General features: G+C 35.8%; 1 protein-coding gene across 3 annotated transcripts in view; it reads right to left on the reverse strand.

Moving 5' to 3' along the window:
* SCAF11 (SR-related CTD associated factor 11) overlaps positions 1 to 24,631 on the reverse strand; it is a 49,707-nt gene that overhangs the window by 15,004 nt on the left and 10,072 nt on the right. For all 3 annotated transcript variants that reach the window (XM_072862427.1, XM_072862444.1, XM_072862436.1), the window contains exons 2-9: positions 17,618 to 17,696; positions 16,620 to 16,774; positions 7,425 to 7,502; positions 5,605 to 5,702; positions 4,452 to 4,519; positions 3,752 to 3,807; positions 1,224 to 1,330; positions 220 to 309 (exon numbers count right to left, since the gene is read on the reverse strand). In XM_072862427.1, the coding sequence (XP_072718528.1) occupies positions 220 to 309; positions 1,224 to 1,330; positions 3,752 to 3,807; positions 4,452 to 4,519; positions 5,605 to 5,702; positions 7,425 to 7,502; positions 16,620 to 16,774; positions 17,618 to 17,678 (713 nt within the window). In that variant the 5' untranslated portion in view covers positions 17,679 to 17,696. The remainder of the gene's footprint in view (positions 1 to 219; positions 310 to 1,223; positions 1,331 to 3,751; positions 3,808 to 4,451; positions 4,520 to 5,604; positions 5,703 to 7,424; positions 7,503 to 16,619; positions 16,775 to 17,617; positions 17,697 to 24,631) is intronic.

A 24,631-nucleotide genomic window follows, 5' to 3' on the forward strand; every position in this document is an offset into this window, starting at 1 on the left:
CTTGTCATGAGTACCAAAAAAAGCACTAAGATATACTGAAAATAATCTATTGACATAAACATAGCATGTGGCAAATACACAAAACATTTAGCAAGTTACATGCAAACACTATTTAGTTTTATGATCAAACGATATTCTAAAGAGCAATTTGAATTAATCAAATTCCAAATTTGAAGTATTATATGAAGATCCTTTGCACTATGAATACAAAACACATACCTTTCAACTCTAGCAAGCACAGATGAACAGGACAATTCCAGTTCTTGTCTCTTCTGTCTGATTGCTGAATTAACTTCTGTGAATTCTGTACTGAAATACAAATTTCATACAAAAAGTTACAAAAAGTAACTTTGTACTATGACAATTTTGTATTTCAATAATTGCTTCTATCAATGACTTTTTAAAAATTTAACTGTATTAGAACTTCCAACCGTCATGATGAAACTATGCATGATTATTGTTTAGAGGGAAAAAGCAGTCACAGAAAACATAACAAGTCCTAAGTAAATGAGGCAGACAGAATGGAAAACAGGAGATGAAATGTGTCTTCTGGGGAGTTGAAAGATTGAGAATCTTTGCATCCTTGACAAATTAATACTGTTGCATGCATGGCAAAAAGTTTTTTTTCATTTACAGACTGCTGAAAACATACAGACACAATAATTTTTTGATTAGGCCATATGCAAATAATGTTCTTCTAGACCGCTCTTTTTCTTCCATCTTCTCAACAAAAAAGTATTTTTTACACTCGTTCTTAAGTATTATGCTCATTAAGCAAAATTGCTTCATGTATATTTAAAGTATTCCTCTGGGAGTCAAGGAACAACAACAACAAAGATGGTTTCTGATACAAAACAGGATATTTACTGTTAACTGTTTTGCTAACTGCTGTTGTAATAACAGGACTAACCCTTTCCTATCCAAGGCTTCAATTCAGCAAGGAGTTTAAATATGAGCTAAAAATAAAACTTACTAACTCCTATTAAATCAATGAGATTAAAAGTACACACTTAAGTATATTAATGCTGAACACATGACAGAAATTGGGGTGAGCCCTTAACAATACTAATTTAAAATGTTTGTGTTTATCTTCATCAATGAATATAAAACCAGCCAATCTTCAAAATATTTCAAGGCACTATATACAGATAGAAGCAGAAGGAACTATAGCATCTACAGTACAGCAACCCATCAGTTTATATTAAGCACTAGTATATACTAACCAGTCACTTCTACAGCTAAAAAAGGATTCTTCATTGCTACCACCAGCCAGAAGTGTGCTGAAGAAATTAGTTCTGAAGCACTCATTCCAGCAGGTCTGTCTTCTGGGCTACAAAAAAAATTTATGAATTAAAGACATCCAAAATAAAATAATTAACATTTAATACATGAAGATGCACTGAAATTAAATCATGTCAGCAAGACTTTAGCTCACAAAAAGCAGGCACCATAGTAGCTCCATAGTTATATGCTGAGATTTGCAGTTACAGCAAACAAATTTTCTCTATTCAGTCTCTAAATTTTCAATACCTGCTCTTTGCAGATAAACTTTTTATTTTATATAGGCTTTCCACGGCAAAATCTTTAATGCGCCATACAGAAATTATGAATAAATGAGCCTGATCTTTACTATTTCACAATTCCCATTTCTGCTACCTAATGAACCACAATAAGTACAGCGCTAGCACCTTCAGACAGACCCTTTCACAGCAGTTCACTGAATGTTTGGTTTCAAAGTAGCAAGAAAACCTAATGTCAAGTAGCCAGGATTCTCCTTTGCCTTCAGGTAGAATTACAAAATTGAAGATTGACTGGTGCATCTGTTTACTGGGCCCTCACACAAAGACACAATACTCAGAATGCTTATTTCAACAAATACCACCTTCTATTCCAATTGCTAACAACGCCTGGGCACCCACTGTATGCTAGTGCATTGCCTTTTGCCTTGTGTGCAGTAAACACTGTTGCTATTGCTGTGTACTGGGCTGGCTGCAGAGGAAAAAAAACCAAACAATAATCCTCCAAACACTCCTCCCAGACTACAGACTGACACGCTTACCTACACTGACCCATTTTTGCCGTTTACGTCTTTTCACCTAAAGGGTTAATGCCACATCCAATCTGACTAAAACATTCCTGTTCATTCCCCATGACTGGTATTTTAAAATGGGAACTTACAGGGTCTTGCCATCATTTTCTTTCAGAATATATTTACTCTGATGAAAAATAAACGTTGTAATGGGATGTATATAAATGTTATGTCTCAAGTATGCAGTCATTATCCACATGCTCCATCAAACTTTGGCACAGAGAGCTGGTTTTGATGGGAACATGCCCTATTTCATCAGTGTGCAAACTGTAAGTTTCTCCTAAAAAGCTGTTGGTTTTAAGATTTATTTTAAAAATACTATCATTTTGAACATTAGTATTTCTCCTTCCATCTAAAAAAGCTATCCAGATGTTCCACAAATATCCTTATGAAGTGGTTGTTAGTAAATCAGTACTTTCTTTTAAATTATTTTATATTTTGAACATTTATTGGATAATTGAGCCCTGTACCTCCTCCTGAAGGTTTTTAATGGCTCTATTTTTCTTTATGCATCTTTTTTGCAACAGGTACCATTTGAGACATTAATGCTATTAAATAGTGCACAACAGATCAGTGAAACTAGGTATGAAAGCATTCACCAACCATAAAGTCAAATTAGAGGTTGATCTACCATTAAGCCCTCTCCTCCCAGTTCAAAACCTCTTCAGTTCAATGAAAGGTACCTTTAACTTTACATGGTAACAGAACCAAAATTTCTAAATACCTGATTTAGAAGGGGAAGGCTGGAGCTAAAGATATCCCTGAGAACTATGGTGTATAAGCACCAAATAGAAGTGACAACTCAGGCCACCAGCTACTGAAAAGACACGATGCAGTATGTGCCCATATACTACATGAAGCAAGGCAGAAGGCAAAACAGGGACTTGAAGACAGTTTTTCCTCCAAATTTTTAAACTTCAGGTTGAATGATGGAGAATGATGACATTTACACTTCAGCATGAAATTTATGGCCTAAAACTATTTCATGCAAATACATTTACAGGTACAACTATGAGTAAGAAAGCACTGATCACAAACTTGGGTCCCAGAGACATGAAGTATTTTTGAAAGGAGGGAAGGCAGAAATCAAACAACAGAACCTTTATAGCTCCTTAAAAATTCTGCATATTATAAGCCTGTGTTATAGGCTAAAATTTACGAACTAAGTAAGAAACCTGGAAACACAAACATTCTTGGGAGTGATCTCCCATTAAAAAAACCAACTTGATGCAAACTATAACATCCATGGCTTATTCATATAACAAATTACTTGGTTGATTACAACTATGTATTTTCATGAAAATAATGAAAACCTTCATATCCTTCACATAATGGTAGGTGGCTAACAGCTTACAGCTGATACCACCTTCTTTTGGTGAAGAAAGATGAAAACAGGGTAGTTACAGTATCTTATAATGTAGCATCCTAATCTAAATGAAAATATTTACCACCACAAAACTAAGTTTAATCTGAGAGAGAAGCTCATATAACCTAGCACTATATTCTAATTACTTCTTTCAAGACAAAAGGAGACAAAATAACAAAGTTTGGATTATACGAAAATTAACAAATAGAAATTAACCTTAAAAATAAGCAGAAAGGCAGTTTTAAAAATGCTTTCGTGAAAAAAACATTCACAAATGTTTCATTATCAGAACCAACCTTGTTTATCTTCACAGACAAAGCTTTCTTGTTTCGTTTGTCATACAAAATATTACCTGTGTGGAACAAGAAACAAAACTTTGATCTTAACTTTAGCATATTAGTTTTTAATTGTTTGTCAAAATCATTAAAGCAACGAGAGGTTAATGAAAAATGTATCTCAAGTATATTTACAATGTTTACGTACAAACTGAGTAAAATTAAAATGCATGCACCTTCACAATAGCCTTTTATATATCAAGAAGTTTTCACCTCTTCAGATATTTGCTTAGTTTCATAAGTCATGAACACACTTACCAAACAGTATCTATTAAACAAGCCTCTCAAAATGGCAGCCCAAAATACAGCTAAGTGCTTCTTGCGTCTGAACTCTCACCAAAAAACTTCCTGTGAATAAAAGCTACTCATGAGCTGTGCACCAACTGTCTGATGCAGTAAAATGACTTCAGGCTGAAACCAAATCCATTTCACTTGTGACTGAAATCGAAGAGGCAGTCTTTCCAGTAAAATAGGAACAGTAGTTTCACATACTGCACTTTTGTTCTCTTAAGTTCCACACGTCTATTCCTTGGTATTTGGTTTTCATATGCAAATGTAAGTAATTAAAAAAAATATTAAATTGGCTCATCAAGAAAATAAATTCTAGAGTTCCTTAATAAAAACAGCTATTCTAGCAAATGGAGGACAAATACCAACTTACTGTATTTTTTCTTCACAACTTTGCTTGATTTTGCTGTTAAAGGCTCTCTGTCTGGACATACAGCTCTTCTGCAAGATTAACAAAAGATACAACAAAAGTTATTTCTGGGCATATTTAAGCTAACAGTATATACACCCAAACAAAATCAGCTCCTATTTTAAGGAATTTTTATTTCATGCACATAAACCGAATTCTGACTGCTATTAAAACCTGAACTTGCATCATGTCTATCATCTTCCATACATTAAAAGCCACAGTGTTCCACAAAGCTTACGGATGGAAAAAGAGAAAATCCATTTCCACAACAAAAGTTAATATCCTGTATTAAATCTGAATGCTTAATTTTGCTTGATTTCATGGCAACATGTGAAAGATGTTATAACCTGCTTGCATAAATACTTTGAAGAATACCAAAGTCAACAGTGATTCAGAACGGTGAGGTGCAAAGATCAATCTTATTTATGTTCTAAGAGCCAAAAAAGGTAATTTACTTCCAGCTATCTTTTCTGTAGTGGTCTGCTTCAAATTCAATCTCAAGAACTCATGCCATTAAACGCATTATATAACATATTCCATTAAACACTAACTTTAGATTATGACAATTTAGTAAAATTCGTCTGTGTAATCCTGAGCTTCCCCTTATACAATGCAGCAAATGGGACAAGATAAAGCTTCTCAAAACAGGAATGGTATTTCCACAGTTCCCTCTCAAACTCACTAGAATAAAATCAGTTATTGACTACAACAATGTTTTATAGTAAAAGAGGAACACCACCAATGTTTATAACAACATGCAAGAAAGGGGATATCTATTTAAAGAACGAAAGAAAAAGATTTACATTGTTAAAATATGATCTAGCCATAAAATCTTAATTCATGTTAATAAGAAATTTGTCAGAATTGCTTGAAAAATGCAACTTTCACAGAGCTCAATGCAAGTAATACATTGCTCCCTACTTCTTGCTTGCTATTGTAAGTATTCAAGTGGGAACTACATCAGTGATAAAAGTAAAGCTAAACTACCACAGATGGAAAATAGTTTATTTTAAAATAAACAATTTTTAAACAATTTCCAGGGTGTACATTTTAAAACAGTTGAATTTATATTTTGAATATTCCAATTAGAATGCTTGAAATTAAGCGGACGACCAACCTCACAAAACTTCCCATCTTCGCATGGCTATATTTTCCCTTATTGCAGACGCAGTTTTCCTCCTCTTCCTTCCTCCTTAGTTGTTTTTTAACCTGAACCTGTATTGAAAAATAAAGTAAATCCAATCTAGAATCTCAGTACACATGAGCTTTAAATACATTCAAAGACTGTATTCTAGACTAGACTAGATTAAGGTCTACAGAGAAAATAAGCTCAAACAGAAGGACTCAAAACCAGTTCAAATCATTACTTCTTTAATCTCACAGTTCGCAGATTTGAAATTTATTTTTCATTTGTTTTTCATGAAATGGAAAAAAACCCCACCATGATATGTACAGTGACTATGTCAGAGATGCATACTAATTCCACAAGACCAAAAATCCCTGAACATGCAGACTGCCATGGCAAGTATCTCAAAGCTATGCACTGTCTTCCATTGAGAGTTTGGAAGCCAAGTTTTTTAAACTTACATGGTTGATCTAAATACACAAGGTTCATCCTGGGAAAATGCTGAACTACCACTCAATTTCAAATGCTTCCTCATAATTAAAAAACACCTGATTTTCCTCTAGAGTAAAATAACTTATAGATTTCATATAACATTGTTTTTTCCCACATCTTCAAAATTCCAAGAAAGCAATACAATTTTTATTACGTGCTATGACGTCACTTCAATGGCTACACTGCAATTGTTTGCATTAGCTATTCTGTATTTCTTCATTCTAGAACCTTGGCTTTATATGCAACTCCTTAAGCTATTAGCATTCTAATTATGAATATCCCAAAGGGAAAGCTGCCAATGTCCTGATAGCACCCCTGCTAATATCGACGACCGTGTCAGCGTTTCTCAGTACACATTCCATCTATCCCTACTGCTCCAGTGGCTCTTTTTCAGAGCTGGACCCTTGTTCTCTGCCCACCTGCTAACACTGCAGTTCTATGAACAAAGAACCTTTCAAACTATATTTTGATACAGCCTTTACACTCTCCCAAATGAAAACTTCAGTTTATCTTGTTTCAGCTGCTTCCTTGATTCTTGAGAAATAAAAGATAAAATATGCTAGCATGGTTTTCTATGAGAAGGAAGTATCTGCAGCTGTCAATCTGGTTCCTTTGCAGTTGACTACCTGGGACTCTAGAAGCACAAGAGGTGGGTAGTGGGAGCCTGTTTTCTAAACATAGCAAAATGCAAACCCAACAGCTTAGAAATTACTTATAACCGTAATTTCAAAACTGTACACAGAATTATCAGCATCTTTCTATATACATTTTCAAGATCAACTATCAGAATCAAGTTTTATTTTCCTACTTGATAAACTACTCTCCACAGCAGTATTATTCAGAAGAGTTGAAAGCTGAAAAAATTCAGAAATTTAGGTTGAACAAGGCTTAGCATTAATTGATTCCTCCTGCCTTCATGTGTTTTTGTCTGTGAATTGGAGGCTGTGAACATACAAGATTCACCTCGGCTAAAAAAACAGGCAAGATTGCATGCTAATTGATATAGCACTTGTTTATAAAACCTAGTTAAAAAACACTTTGAGACCAATTACTATACTTCTATTCTTGGATATATCAGGAACACTCAAAGATACTATAAAGTAGCAATAGCAGCTTTGTGATTATTATTACCATAAACACTTGCTTTGAAAAAAATAATTAAGAATAATTCCTAGCTTCAAATATGTAATAGAAACATTAAAGCAATAATTATTTTGTTAGGAAAGCTTATTTAACACAGACATATGAATAAAAGGCTGCAGCATAACTTGGGTGTTCCTACAACTGAAGTTATTTAAGCAAGTAAGTCTGGAACTTACCTTTATCTGCTTTTCTAATGCATCAAGCCTGCATACTGCTTGAAATGGTCTGCGATCAATAGGACACGAAGCCTGTGTCTGAAAAATTTTCCTTATTATAAAATTTGTAATAAGTCAGGAGAAGTCTCAGTTTTCTATACTTTCATTTGCTATTATAGTAGCTTACAGAAATACACAAAATTACAATTTGTTCACATTAAGAATGTACTTGCACACATTATCCATACGCTCAGTATTTTGTTTCATATAAGTAGATTGCTCCTTAGGGAAAAATCTAAAGGAAACAAGAATGTAACTCAGAAGTTGTGTTCAAAAAAAGGAAAAGCATTTTATGTCGTTAGCTACATTGTTTAATCCCTGTTAGGTAACTCTGATTTTATACCAATACATGAATGTCCTTTTTATTTCTTATTGTTCTAATGCTTTATTTCTTAATGTTCTTTTCAAAAGAAAGTGTGTTGGGTCATGTTCCCCCCCCCAAAACATAAAACTGGGAAGACCAACATCAAACAGGATAACACTTTCCCTCATCTTGCCTATCTATTTGACATCCCTTTTTCTGCAGTCAGCAGAGAGAACAGATTCCCACATTTAAGACAACTAAAGTTTTACAAATCACTTTGCAAGAGAATGGAACTGAAGAAGGTTATTTTACTCTACAGTTTGATGGAAATACAGATTTAATTGGTTTTTCCTCAGTCACCTAAATGCCCTCTTATTGAGGCTGCACTACATCAGAAAACACGCACACACGGAAAGAGAACAATGTTAATAATGTTATTAACCATGGAATACGGAAGCTTCAGCTGAAGTTCCACCCAACTGGATCATGTAAGTGAATCAACTATCAATTAGATATTATTTTTTGCTGCCAGAGAACTGTTTATTCATTTTAATTCCATATATGTGTTTGTGGGGGGTTTGGTGGGTTTTCTTTGTTTGTTTTGGGGTTTTGTCATCATTCCTCTCCTCCCCCCCATTGGCCTTCACAGGCTCAGTTCAGAACTCTTCCGAAACAAGGAAAAAAACCCCACATCCAGCCTCCAGCCCTAATTGATCCACTGAACAAGAACCAGTATATGAATTATATGCCCTTAGGCATGCAATTTCAGCCCTTAAGAGAACTATCGGGCTATTACACTTGTTATTTATGCAAGCAAGATGCAGTATTAGAATTGCAAAAGCAGCTATGAGAAACTTGCATATGAACTCTGCCCTGAAATTCAGTGGTGAACTTCCTTCTTGTCTTTTCACTGGGGCTTTTAATTTCCCAGTTCATTCTGTTCTTTGCTCAATTTCAAAGAGTGCGCAGCTTCTTTTTCACCTACACAGCCCCCAAACCTCGAGCATTCAGGCAGCTTCTGATTTCAATTGAAGTACACAGAACAAAGTTAGACTGATTAAAAAAAAAAAAAAAACAACACACCAAACAAAACCAAAAAACCCCAGGGGTAGTTTCATGAACAAGTTGTTGAACAAGAACGTAAGTTAAAGCCATTACCTCTCCTTTTGATGCTCTGGTGTTTTATCCTAACTAAAAACTTCCCCCTGTTGGGGGATACCATTGTTCCCTGCAGTGTCATGGCCTTGGTTAAGAAAAGCATATTGGGTAATCAAGCCAGTTCCCTAAGGACTCAGATCATGAAGACAGTTTTTGTCCTGTAGTCAACATAAAGCTATCCCACAGAAACATAGCAGTGTATTGTTCAATTGGGATATTCGATAGTATGCAATGCACTGTAACTGTTGAATCAGCTACGAACTTCAAGGTAAATAGCAGACTGTCAAAGATAGGTAGGAGGAAGTTAATTTTCTTAGTAATTTTCAGTCTCATTTCAGGATTTACCTTAGCTGAAAATTAATTTTTTCAAACAATACAATCTGTTTCTACATTAAGTTTACACATTAATATTGTAAGTCACAGTAAGTTATGTTTATTCATTGCAATGAAGCATCATAGAATACTGTTACTAGCAGCAATCCAAATGACAAGCGTTTTTGCTCCACTAGAAGAATGTTCACTGTTATATCTTCAGTTCTTCTGGACAAATGTTTAATAATTACATACAGTTATACACAGTAGTGGAAAAAGAAGAAAACATTCTGGAAGAATCAAAAGCTACTGTTAGGTTCAGTTATGTTCAGAAACAGCAGATGCTCTTTCCACTCCTACTCAGTTGCTTTTCATAGCCCTAGCATTATCTGATAGTTTGCAACAAATCTCAAGAGAAATTCTAGTAAAGATAGGACAGTCCCATGTGCACCCCCATGTCCCCCAGTACAGTACAACTGTTGGGTAGCCCTGAGGAAAGCTAGAGGTTACTTCATCTATGGAACACTTTTGTCTAAACATGCATCAGCTCTCATCTGTCTGCTAACATATCAGAACAAGCCTTTTAAGTGGAAATGGAAGAAAAAAAATTTCACCTGTCCCTTTTCCCAACAGCAAGACTGAATTTGTGCTGCTATAGAAAGGAGTGAGGGTAAAAAATGTTGACTACATTTTTACAAGAAGCAATCATGAGTGTTGGCCGCCTACTCATCTCTCATCTTTTTTGAGAAGATGGTTCAGTAACCAAAGAAGGTGTTGACTCTTCTTTCATTCAAGGCAAGTTAGCAATTCCTCTCTTCTGAGGCTTCTGCTCAGGTAGCATCAAAGTAATAGTGAATGTGCACTGTCCTTTTGAGGGAAAAATATTTAAAACAAAAAAAGCGCCATTGAGATGGAATGAGTCCAAGCCGCAGCTATCACTTTTATTGTCCACAAGGGATTAGGGGTGTGGGACATGTCACAACCTCAGAAGAACCACAGCTTCATACAGTATCTTCCTTTAACATAGCTGTTTAAAAATCAGAACATGTAGTATTTAATGTAATCAAAATCATGAGAACCTCACAGCTGGTATTTGTGAGTTGCTTTGCTTCGAAAAACACAGAATAGTAACTCAGCACACTTCAAAATGTCTTCGCCTGTTTTACTCTCCACACAAAACCACTCATAGTTTTTGTATTAAAACTGGTAACTCTGCAGTGATTCATTCTTTCACCTATCCTGTGATATCCAGAGAATTCTCTTCATAAAATATGTAAGCATTGACGAAGTCTGCAACCCCTGAAAAAGCATCCATGAGCATGTGTGTGTGTGTTTTCCTAAATTTTCCACAGTATTGTATTTGGTTTTGATGACCCCCTAGAAAAATCTTGCCTTAAGTCCACAGGCATAACTCAATATATTCTTCTCAATTTTCCTGTAACTGCTACAGCACCACAAAACTGCCATCTCTAAACTCAAGGAGTAAGTGTCCCTTATTTTAACTGCACCGCTTCAAACAGCATTTGAACAAAGTGAGGTAGACAAAAGGCTGAAGCAGTTACTATATTCCAGCTGGGAATTTTCAGGAAGCTATACAAATAGGTGCAAGCTAACCCCAAAACATATTTGGCTGATAAGAGAACTTAGGCTGATATCCCCATCTCATCAAGTTCCAAGTTATGAGGTTTCATAACAAGTAGTAACAAGATATATGGAATGAAAGTTGCTGCAGTAAATCCCTTCCCCTATAATTTTTTTTTTTTCTTCAACCACTGTATTGAAAAGCTGATCCAAAAAGAAACATGATCCCATGCTTTTTACTGCTTCTTTATTAGAGAACCTGTTAAGCAACACAAATAATACCAGCTTCTAAATTAAATAAACTAAATTCAGGCTTAAAGGTGAGGTTTAAATTGTAAAAGTAATGTCTGTATATTTTACTCCACCTAGTAATAGTACACTAAAAAGCCCATAATTCTGCCTCCAACTTCAGTGAAAAGGGAGACTGTAACACCACATGTAGTGAGAAACACCTCTCCACATTTTGATGAAAGAAAAGGAGGACGACATCAGGAAATGCACTGTTTTCTAGAAGCATGTAAAAACTCAGGATTACTTTTTTTTTCAGTCTACTTTAAAAAAGCAAGTACATTTAAAGTTTTTGTATGCTTTAGGAAAGCACTATTTTTGAGAAGAGATGTTAGGTTTTTTTTTTTTTTGAAATATCATTCATGGATAGTAAAGATAGAGAGTGCATAAGAACAGAGATTCTAATCTCAACAGCTAATCAACAGACTACCTAGTTACACTTCTGCACAGCTGTCTTCTCTCTACCTACATCACATGGTTGGCTAGTCCTTAACTTCCAATCCAAAATTGCCATAAAGTGTTGACAAGTTCTACTGGAATGGTGGCTGTCTTTAGGAAAGGATGAAATGATTCATTATTTGTAAGGATCTGTGAATTCTATGATAAGAAAGATACTGTATGTGTTGTTGTACTACCTTTGACACTATATTATTGGAAGAATTGAAGTCAAACTCAAAAACACTCACATAGACTTCTGCACTGCACTTTAACAACATTAACATTCATGTTGCCGCATGAATGCACTTGATAAATCACAGTCACAAAACGGTTAAGGTTGGAAGGTACCTCTGGAGGTCATCTTGTCCAACCGCCCTGCTTAAGCAGGGAAATATGCCAAGAACAACTGTATACCACAAAGACAAACATGTAATTCGAAAAAAGGTATCTAAAGTCTATATTTTCTGAAAGAATTTGGTTAATAGTTTTCCATGCAGCAGTTCTCAGATGCATAGTCTACGTATGCATTACCTTGGACACACTTAAACAAGAAGGTTTTTTTATTGTTGTTTTGGTTCTTAGGTTTAGTGTTTCTTTGAACATACTGCATATTTGGTTCATGAATGTAATCTTAATCCTGCCCACAATACTCTGTACTGCAGATCACTGTGGAGCTTGCTGCCACAAACTGATTCCTTCTTATGTCCTTTAAGACAAAAGAAATCCAGATCAGAAAGAATACGCATTAAGAATTCCAGTTACCATACAGGTAACTCTCTTTACCGTCAGAAGAATATACATGTGCAGTATACTCTACATAATCAATGAGCCACACCTTATACTAGCACAAAGGAAATGACTATTCTAAGAACAGAACATCTGCTAGAAACATAATGCAAGACAGCTCTTTGTGCCAACTGCTTAGTTTTATTAAGTCAATCACTGATACTGCACAGGGCCTACCTGAATATGCCCCAATGCTTTGGAGAATTTACAGCTGAACGTACTCCACTTTCAAATCCTCCAGATGCGGAAAAATGAAGGAAGGAAACCAGATGCAGAGACAGAGCGATGTAAGCTTAGTCAGGGAGGGTCACCAAAAATCAGTGTTTCTTACACAATCATTGTGGTAATGCAGACACCACACTGAATCTTTTCTTTAGCACTCTTCTCTCATGACGGTTCATGAGAGGAATTAATAGAAGAGCAAGGATAGACATCTCCAGTATATTTATCAGCACTCTGAAGAACAGAAGGGAAGTGAAAAAGACTACAGTAAAGCAGAGTAAGTATCTCCTCTAATTTAAGATTGTTTTCTTTGAATAGACTAGAGGAAAACTCTACTTTTTTGGAACGCACGCAGGCAAGATACTATTGCTGCTAAAGCAGTTGTCTTAGCTGAAGTGGTTTTGACTACTTCACGTATCTGCTTGCCACAGATACCTAGTTAACCTCCCTTCACATTAGCTTTACTTAAATGCTTTCAGAACTGATTATTATAAACTCGAACATATATGCATACCAACTGAAATACAAAATACAAGTGTACCAGAAAAACAATGTTAAAAAATTTAGTTTTGACCCAACTAGTTTTAATCTACTAGCAGTATTACAGACAAGAGAAACACATAATGTAATTACTTCCCTTGGTGTAACACAACAGTACTGATGGTGTTTGAAGACTCTAGATAGGGGGGTTTTGTGGGTTTTGGTTTTGGTTCCTTCCCCCTCCTTTTTTTCCCCTACACACAGAGCAATAGCCAAAGCTCCCTCTTTGTTATGTGGGCCAAATAATGTTATCACGTACATGTTCTTCATACTGAAAGCAACCCTTCACTTGCACTATCCTTCAGCACTCCCGTTGAAGAGTGTGTCCAATAACCTCAGCTCCAAATTTAGTGCCTTTTACTTTTTATGATTTTCCAACACAGCCTCACTGAAATACAAAGTCTCAAGCTTGAAAGGCTTGATCGGTAAATTACACAATGTCAGTTTACAGAAGCAGTTGACAGGTAGCACAGGATGAATGACATTTATGTTAATCTTTGCATGCCTACTGAAAACAGTCCCCAACAGTCTGTCTGCCCAGTGCTGCCCAGCAATTCTTGGGAGAGCACTGGTTAGCATGGCCAAAGGCACACAAGATGACAGTCTAAAAGTACAGGAGAGTTTAACAGTGTAGGCAACAATTTAGTGCACAGCGATGCTCTCAGATGCCACAATTAACTACAGTAAACATAGCCAAAGAGAGTAGAACAATTTAAGGGACATTTAAAAAAAGTTAATCCGAAGACTAGGTTCTTAGTGGGGATTCTGGTCTCCCCCTCATTTTTCTTTTAGGAGTTGGACACCTTTCCTCAAAGGGAAAGAAAATACAGCACTGACTCAACTGTAATGCTACTTAATTCTGAAGCTAAATGCTCAGATTTAGACATCAGGATCCAATATATTAGAAGTTCTGTGGCAAATTTCCTATCCCTTTTTAGCCCTTCATGGAATGAACCAGAAGATATTCACTTAAAAGCAATTTTTATATATTGCTTTTAAGTACACATATCTATATTATCTCTCTCTCTCTCTTCTTAAAAAGCAAGATCTTCAAAGTGTTATGGCTGCTGCTTGCAGACAGAAAACCTGCTGGTACAGGACACTTAACTGCAGTTGCAATGTTGAAAATCTCCCATAGACAGAAGAGGGAGCAGAATGGTAAACAAACTCTTACCATCTGCCTGAACTACCCTGGTTTTAATTAGAATCTACACAGTTATATATAAAAGCCATAAACTCTCAGAAGAACAATGATTATGTACAATTTGAAAACAACAGTTTAAAGAAGTAGTTGCTCCTGTTATATTTTGAAGTCCAGATGCAACACAGAAAGATAGAGGAAATATCCAACTTGAACACAGACTGCTGGCAAAGCCTTTAAGTGTATGAAGCATAACTGTAGATACACAAAAGAGCACTTCAAGTAATGTGAACATTAGGTGTTTGGGGTTTTTTTGGTTTTGGTGGCTTTTTTGTTTGTTTGGTTTTTTTTTAAGATTTCACTCAACCTTATTCTCAATTTTGTTATTCTCCAGTGCTTAAACAGGAAAACAGTGTTTTTAAAACCATTTATTTATACCCAATAAAAATATGTAATCTTTAAACAGAATCTGGTAGCATATTTTTTGAAGAGCAGGTAATTTTTATATCTTCATTATTCAGAGTGACTTAAATTTAACTCAATTATTTAGTTTTCATTACTTATGATCAACCAAGAACTAGCACAGAAAGCTAAACCTTATGCAACACTTCTCAAAAAAGAACAAAAACGTTTACTTACTAAATATTAATAGAGGACTCAAAAACCACATGGCATCAGCATGCTTCATATGGCCATGTGCTTATAATACATTTCTATCATTCCAAGCTATAAAACCTCATCTGCTTCTCACAGCTGAAGCCTCTGAACATCTGTCAGCCAGTTTTCAACACTTTTTTTTCCCCTTTACTTTTATTTAAAACTACTAGATTAGGCAATGGAGTTTCATGAACTCAACAGGTCCAACTGTCAAGTATCCTCAGAAAAGGAAGGCTGGCTGCTTCTACCCATCAGACGTCACTAACGGAAAGAAGCAGTAAAAGCCTTACATAGCTTTAAAGATGACCCCCCACCATTTTTATGGCAACACATCTACTTCACCTGTAAACTCTTAAAAGCCTAAGTTGCTTTTATTCTATTGGGATAGTACTTTGTGCCAAAAAAAAAATTGACATGACAAGAAAAATGTCGTATCATTCATTTGCCTCTTTAAAACAAGAAAATTTCCCTTCCTCGTTGGGCTTGAAAGCATGTTAGACAATTTGAACAAACTCAAATCCAGCAGCAAGCCCTCCATCTACTCTACTGCTTCTCTGTGCATGTCACTATTTATTGCCTTTCAGCTGCCATTACAACAACCAGCTAAGGAAATCAGGATAAAATTGTGGATGAGAATTTCCTGTTCTCTTATAAATAAAAGCACTGCAATTAATCATTTGCAGAACAGAAAATCTGGCAACAGGAGACTTAGTTTATTATCCGGTTTGTGAATCTAAAGCAAGTTTCATCTAATAACCTTTTTTAATACTCTGAAGTTCATACAAAATCTTCAGAAATAAGTGATTTATGTTAGTCTGCCTTCAGTAATAAATAACACAAAAATTAAAGTTTAAAATATAGTCAGTAAAAATAATACAAAAATAAGTATATTGTATATATACATACAAGTGATACCAACCTTCTAAAGTATATATTGAAACCAAAATCATCATTTACTTCAAAGTTATTGCAAAGAAACCAAGTAGTGGTCTCTACTACAATGAGCAACCAATTCAAGTACACAGAAGCAGGACAAAAAGCAGCATCTCATTTGAGCACCCCCCCCAATACAGTATAAAGCAATTCTAATTCGGTGTTTTATATTGACAATTGAAAAAGTTACAGGAAAGGTAAAGATACCAAAGACTTAATGCAATGATTACAGGACATATGTGAGGAAAAAGGAACTAAATAGAACAAGATCATCAAGAATTTGTTCAACAAGTAATTTTTCTTTTAAGATTCCAGAACTATCTGCAAATAATAGCCATAATTAAAATGAAATTTTTTCATTCAGAATAGCACTAAACCTTTTAGCTGAATTCTCTTTAGAGTTAGAAAACTAAGGTTTTATCAGACTCATTTTGTAGACTAACATGAAAACATATTGGTCCCAGCCCTAAGAGTTGACAGTATGACAAACAGCACAAGGGATAACAAAATAAGATCAAGCTAATGACACTGAAATATTACGACATGGACATAACACTGTGTGATCTTCCAAACAGCCAACACCATCTTTTTTACTGATCCCCAACCTCTAGTAACCATAAGGAAGTCAGGATGTCTAGTGAAAGAAAACACAAAGTACTTTATAAACTGGTCATTGAAATGCTTCTGTGCAAAGACAGAATGCATAACTTATTTTCTTAAAAAAAAATAATCTGTACGTATTAGATGCAATAGATTTTACTGAAAAATAAACACACACCTTGCTTCTCAGTCTTACCTCAGCCCACTTAAGAATACAAGTCATGCAGAAGGTATGACTGCAGTTCTCAGGAAAACCAATCTCTTGTTCTAGAAGGCAGTTCAGACAGATGGGGCATGTGTCACCATCATATAATAAAGTAGAACAGGAACAGCTTTCTTCATTTTCTTCACCTGGCATTAACAACATTGACACTTAGAATTTTTGACAGTTTTTGAAACAAAATCCTTCTAGATTTGAATAAGGCAATAAAATACAATTTTCTGTAGTTAAAAGAAAATTAATCAAGTTTTCAGGTCTAATGCACTCAAGACACTGGCTGGAGGAGTAGTTAAAAGAATGTATTTTGGGTGAAAAATACTATGCAACATATTTCATTGACTACTGTACCAATATTTGCCATTGAAACAAAGGAAAGTTAGCTCTAGCGCTATTTAAATAAGGAAAGCATCACACAGTGTTTCCTATTGGCCATGTAGTCATTCAGACGTTGCTCTCCTGAGTGCTTTCTCCTTGGCTGTTTGCAGTCTCTCTCCATGAAATAAATTAGACCAGCATATTCTATATTCGTTATCTTATATACACATGGTATACCTTTATTTTAGTTTTCCAGTCTTAGAACTGTTTTCATCTGAACATCCTCAAATATTTACCTAATCATGTACATTGAAGAAAAAATGACCCCAATTTTGTTAAAGTTAGAAATTGTTTTCAGAATATAAAAATGCAAGAACTTTTCTTCAAGGAATTTTACTCTAATTATTTTTCTGAATAACAATTGCTATCTTCATTTTTGTTCTGCTACTAGACGTCAACAAGTAAAAAACAGAAGAGACAGGAAAGGATTTGGGGACCCCACAAGCCAAAGAAAAATATTATGCTCAGATAGTGGTTATGTTTATACAACTTCTTTCAAAACAAGCAGCATACTAATTGAGTGAGCAAATGTAAAATCTGACCTTCACAGCTTGAACCCAAATAATATACTTGAATATTTTCACACACACAGACTTTACCTTCCATGCCTTCATGCTTCTGACCCTCACTATCTTGAATACATTGCTTTCTCTTCTTCATCTTCTTACAAAATGTAGTCTGGAAAACATAGAAACAGTTTACACAGTTCATTTAGATTGCAACTTGAAAATCAAAATTACCACGATGGATTTAATGACTGCTCTCCAGTGCTCTCCATTTCATTATACCTTTGTAGAGTAGAAACAAATGACCTTAAGAGTTAGATACAGATCTTTTACAATCTGTGTGCAATTTATGAGCATCATTAATGCTGTCTAGCAACTGATACTTCAAACTTGAAAATTGCTTTTGTTCAACAAATGCAAAGTTTTGCAGTGTTTCAAGACCACCAACGGTGCTTTTATTTTTAAAAGTTAAATGTATTGCTAAGTTTCTATGCAAACCACCCCACATAACACTGCAGTAACTAACGACTGCAAATTGCCTTTCACAAATGGTTGAAGCAACGAAATTAAACACACAAGCACCAGAAGAGTTAGTTGCTTTCCACACCTAGCATTGCTGTAGTAGTGGCAAGTGAGAAAAATAAAAGCAGCTTACATTTGCTTGCTTCTTGCTTTTGTCATACAATTAGAACTACTGGCACTCAAAAAAATGCAGGGAAAGTTATATCATCAAACAAGGGACAGGTCACAAGCACAGGTGCAGTGGAGTATCATGAATGGGGAGGATGCACCTTTTAACCGTTCTCCAAAGGAGCAGTATGAAATAAGAATAACATGGATAGAGAATATCCTTGTGATCCACATCATATAGGTTGAAAGAATTTGATCTTGCATAAGAAACAGCAAGTGTATGTTCTTTAGAGGCTTACCTACTACATGCAGAATGAAATACACTTGAAAAAAAAAACCAACAAAACCCAAAACCTACACCAAGGACTGAATATCTTGCATTTCAAACTTCTGTAGCCACAGCAGTTGGTATAAGCACCTAAAGCTCCAACCCAACAGCCCTAGAGGGACCAGCAGTTTTCTTCAGAAAATTATTATTATTAAATAATAATATTTAATAATTAAAATTATTCTTTAAAAGGAAAAACTAAAACTTCACAAAAGATTGAAGAAATCAGAAATTACCAAGATTTGCTACTGAAGCATTCAAACCTGAAGCAAACAGACCAAGGTTTCAAACCCCTTACTCTTTAACGCCTTTGCTAGAAAAAGCAGCAGGACAGAGCCAAGAACACCACAATCACACTCCGCAACTAAACTTCCTTCTATTTCACTTACAGACTACACTGGTTTCCCTTTACCACCTGGATATCCAGGAGGGGGAAGAGACAGAATTTGCCTCCCAAAACTTACTTTCTGATCAAGTCTTTATTGCTTGATCTTGGTAGCAGGAAGTGTTTTAATGATCATTTCTTTTTACTGAGAAAGAAAACCACTCCCTCAGATACCCATCACATAACACACTTCTCGCTTTCTTAGGCAATCCAAGAAAGCAGGACTCTGATTTGCGAGTCTCGAAGACAGACAGTTCATTAAAGAAATGGTCAAAACTGTGAAACTAATTAGAAATCTGTAATTAGAATGCTAAATGGCTTCAACGTTCCCATTAGAAACTACTTTTTAATCCCCCCAAAGGAACATGTTAAATCAACTGAGGGTGGGGGAAGGGAAGGGAAAAGGAAACAAGAACCTAGCTATAAGGGAATTTTCCCCCTACACTGCTATCCTATTTTGATACAAAAATGACTTTAAAAGATATCATTAGGATAAATGCCATCAACTGTAGAGCAGTTACTAGCACTAATATTAATACAGACTATGCTGCAGTGAATGCCATAAGTTGTATACAATTTCTGTTAGTAGAACAACCACTGACCAGACCACCACCTATTATCCTTTGCAAGCTAGGCAAGATGAAATCCAACAAAAGCCAAACTGCTACTTTAAAATTTAATGCCTTAAACAAGCAAAATCTGCATCAAATTAGGACAGGTAAGACCACCAAAACCACATTTGAACTTAAAATACAAGATCAAGGTCTGTTGTTTTCACGCTGATTTGCAAGAGAACTTTTAAGTGGTTTTGGTCCCAAAAAGTTTAAATCATGTGCCAGTGTGTGGTATACATGCTTTTATATATAAAACATAAGAATATTTCTTCTGTTCTACGTCTTAACAAAACCTCAGCAATGCTTTACAGAAGCAGAAAAATCCATAAGCTGTGTTCAAATGTCTCTCAAACCTAAAAGTCCCAGGACACATCACAGCTGAGACCATTTAAAGACAAGATCAAGAATTCTGCACTCTGCATCCGTCCACAGAAAACGTTTTAAACAGACACAATCTAGATACCAAATTGTAACTTAAGCAGTAGCTGCAGAGTTCATGCTTATTATAAGAGGTCTTGAGTTCACTAAGGCAGATTGCAGAAATAGAACCCACAGAAGCTCTATAGATTTGTTTTTCCCCAGAAAAAGTAACCTTTTCTCCACTGTACTCTTTCTAGACACAAAAACATCCCAGAAATTCTTGCACAGTTACAATAATTAGAAAAACAGAGATCCTAAAATTTTGACAGAATATCAGTGAATCCAAGATGTGCAGCAACTGAAAACATTTATGTGGTGTTACATCATTCTTCTCACAAAGCTATTATTTAAACAGATACTGAGTGCCACTAATGCATTTCACAGATCACTTTGCACAGCACACCTTTTTGCCAGTTTCACAATGCATTTCGCACAACACAGCAGAGGAATTCAATACTACTGAAATATAAATATTTATAAATAAAGTAAAATACTATCAAAATTTACATACTATTTAACAAATTAACTTTGGAAATACTATTTTCTGCACTACTTTAAAACAAGCATCACAGGTATTGGAATAGCAGAAGAGCTAACACTAAAGACTGCTATTAAATTTATAAAATTTAAAACAGAGTTAGGAAAAGAGAACACAGTGGTTTAGGAGGAGCAGACAGCACAGAAAAAAGAACTTTTATTTGTCCCAAGATGTGACACATTCCTTTAGATTCTTCTAAACTTCAAGAAGATTTGGAAGTATTTCTCAGACTTTTGTCATTCCAGCTGCATGCCATACAAGAAATCTGTAGTCTTGGCAGGAGGAGGGGATGGGGGGGACAGGACACGGACATGATGACAGTGAAAGCATCAAGATAAATTTTTTTTTGTCATTATCCCAGTTACCAAACTGTATGAAATCACATGAAGATCATATGTCCATATCCATGGCTAATCATATCCAATCAGGCTAATACATATTTGAAGAATGCCAATATCCAAAGAGTACTTCTACCAGATTCCACTGACTCGTGACTAACATGTTTTAGTTGTGATCATTCAGTTTTTGATGTGAAATATTAGAAAATACCCAAGACCCACACATGCAAGGCACTTGACAAGACAGCAACAAGCACTGTACTATGTTAGTGCTAACAAAATCACCCCCCCCAACTCTATAGATAAAATACTTCCTAAGAATGCCTAAAGAATGCCTAAAGACAGCATAGCATTACAGCCAAGATGGTACTTTTCTGGTGCTTGTAAGTTTTCAATGGAATTACTTTGTAAGAGAAATACCTTATTTAATTTCATATTTGAGATAAAGGCAAGAATACTCTAGTATATTAAACTGAAAACAGTGAACAAGGACATTATCACAAGTACACACCACAACCCCTTCCCCCCGTCATTTTTACAGGAGTTAAACATTTAAGTTTCTAGGTTATTCTTCAAAGGCAATTCCTGTTCTTGTCTTCATGGAAGGCAGATGCCAAAGACATTTGCCAACAAAAGTGTTTAAACAGAGTTAACTGTAGAATGTGGGAATAGATTTGTCACTGTCTGTCTGAGGAACACAGCTTCATGATGTAAACAACTCCATAAAGCATACTGATGTAAGTGCCATTTACACACTAAACAATTTTCTATATCACAAAAATATAAGTGTGATTTACTTTTTATATTAACACAAACTACTTCATACAATTCATAACCTAAAAATACAGATGTATTTCAACACTAATTCACTGTGCATGCAGCAGGAAAGATTTCATCTGTTCAAAGTCATGCAACTGAATTTCTTAGTGAACTAAAATCTATTACATTAAAATCTTAAAATTAAATAGGCATGGAAAAATCATCAGATGAAAATTTATAGTAGCCTAATTATAAGTGACACATGAAATTAGCATGTGCCTCCTTTTTGACTAGCTACAAGACAAAGTCTTTACAAGCATTCTTTATGCCCTATAAATAAAATGCAACAGCTAAATACACTCTTCGTTTAATACAGTAACGATCTAGAGACCTATCTGAACAGAAGTACACTTGTTCAGTTGGAAAGGGAGATGGAAATCAAGAATACATGCAGCAAGATCTCCAGAAAACAAGTGCAAAATGATGTCCAAGACTGGCTTATTCTTGTTCCCTTAACGGGCTTAACTTAGGAAACATTTGTAATTAACCTTTCAACTTCTTAGATACAGGTTGCATCAATACTCATAGTAGCAACTTATTTTGACTGTTCTGTTTCCATTAACAATATTTCCTCTTCTTTTAAAAAGGATCTGTGGCACTCTTAGTTGTGGTTTGATTTCTTTACTAACTCAAGAAACGATCAGTTTCAAATATGAAACAATACCTTCAGTGTACAGTTTATTTGCTTAATAAAACAATAACACCCTTTACTCCCATCAAAATTTTGGGCAGCAATAAATAGGACTATTTTTTGCCCTATGCATTCTGATGGTCTTTAAGAAACCCCGGAAGGAGGTTTAAGATTCTCCCTTGGCAAGCATGTTTTTAAGGAAAACAGATCTCAATACTTAGCCACATTTACAGAGGTGGGTTTTTTTTTAGTAATTAATGGCAGAACACAAAGGGTCCACTGGAGTTCCCCATAATCTCTGGACCATTACTGGGCAAATGTCCAGCTGCTGATGAAAATTTTGAAAACTTTTGCCAGAAGTCTTGTGCCATCTTGGAGATGGGCTGAGGAAACACTTAGTATTTCCAAGGGCAGCTGAACATTTGAAAATGTCTTTACCAACTTGTATCAAGTCTAACGCAACACATACTCCAGAAAAGAAAAAAACCCAAAAGACACTATTGGGAATTTGCAAAAGTACATCAAGAACCTTCACAGTTCTTTTTATTTGGAAAAACTTTTTCATTTGCCTGAAGAGCCTGGAAGGTAGACTTGTTTCAAGTGACAACTCAGTAATGTTGTTTGCCCTCCAATAAATGAGGGCTAAACTGAGGATGTGGAAGCACTTATCCTGCATTTGCTCCTTTGTGTAGTAAAATCTCATGGCCCAGAACATTAGTGAGAATAGAACCAAGAGGCACACTCAAAAGAGGGCTTTTGAAGAGGATCTTTGCTCTTTGTATGCTCAAATTGCACCTTGTCTGCATTCCCAAATGCAATGCCATAGAACCAACAAAGATGAACAGAAAGAAAGAGACCAGTGCTATGCTTTGGGGAATAGAAAGATAAACCTTTTTCTATAGGTGGTTTAAGCCTATTCATGTAGATACAGTGTCTTGGAAAGAATCAGTGCTATTCAGGCAAGGAGACACTGCTGATTTAAAGACTCTTTCCAGACCCTCTAAGGATGCAATTACCCAAGAGAGCTAATCTAATCTAACAGCTTTCTGCCACCAAAAGAAGCAGCTCTGTTTCTCACCGCTAGAGATGGTGAGCAGACTCAGCTAAGAGCCACTAGCAATGGGGAACAGACTCGGCTAAGAGCCACACGTGTGCCAAAGAAATTGCAAGTGACAGAATGGGGGTGGGAAGACATAAAACAGGATTGCCCCTTTTGGCAGTGGCACAGTGCTACAATAACTAAGACTTTCTTGTCAAACTGCCCCCCTTCAAGGACATAGCAGTACCTAGATTACCCCAAGCCTGCGAAAATGAAAGGTAAAGTCACAGGAGAAAACTGTCAAAGCCAAATGGCTAGAATTATACCATCTTAAAAAGTACACTGCCTTCCACCAACCTTCCCCCTCCCTATACAGAAGAAGAAAACCCCAGAACACCACAGTGGATATCCTCCTCAGGATTTCTTTTCCCACAGTCTAGCAGCAAGACACTGACAAGCACGTTTACACTGCAGATGCTGGGGCTACAGCTGTCCCTGCTAGATTCAGCGCTTTCATTTTTGTGGCCACCTCGACAATAACAGACTGAATAGCAGCTACGGACACTCAACACTTGTGTCCAGTCAGCATTCACAGAAGTATACAGGACAACATCGTAACTGCCTCCTAAGCAACGAAAGCACGCAGAACTCAATGGAAATGTGCAATTACAGCTTGAGGAACTGCTATAGTGACTCAGCAATTCTCATCTAGTAACCTGTCTGACCATCCAAAGAGCCAAGAGTTTCAAGGAAGATATAGAACCTTACAGTGGACACACACACAAGGTAATCTCCTTCCTGTATAAAGGTTATAAACTGGCTTAAAACCTGCCATACAGACTTTTTCATGTTAAGTCAAGGGAGTAGGCAGTATTCCTCACTGAAGTTTAACAGAAGAGCACCTGCAAGACATAGGCAAAACATCAGGGCAATAAGATAGATGTCATTTTATAAGACCTCACATATTTGAGAATATTCTATAAACTGTGGGGGACACACTGTGTCTTTTACAGAATGTTACGTGTTGAAGTGCTGCTACAAATCAGATTGAACTCTAGTCTCTAGCATTTAAAACACTTCAGTGTACTGGATGGTAAAAGAAGGTAGCCAAACAATGTTAGCAGTACCATTTCACGTACCCGTGCCTTGACAAGTCACGCTGATCCACAAGTTTCTTTAGTATTCTACAGTTACTAACAGTAACTGAAGAATACTTTATTCATATGTTATTCATTTGTGTAAGGGTGAATAACCATGTTCTAGCTCTACTTAGAAAAGTCACTATCCAAAAAGCTTCAATACAACACAGAACTAAACCAGACAGACTACCAACTTGAAAAAAAGGGCAACATACTTGTATCACAA

Source organism: Ciconia boyciana, chromosome 1 (genome assembly GCF_034638445.1).
Source record: "Ciconia boyciana chromosome 1, ASM3463844v1, whole genome shotgun sequence".
Classification (NCBI taxonomy): Eukaryota; Metazoa; Chordata; class Aves; order Ciconiiformes; family Ciconiidae; genus Ciconia; species Ciconia boyciana.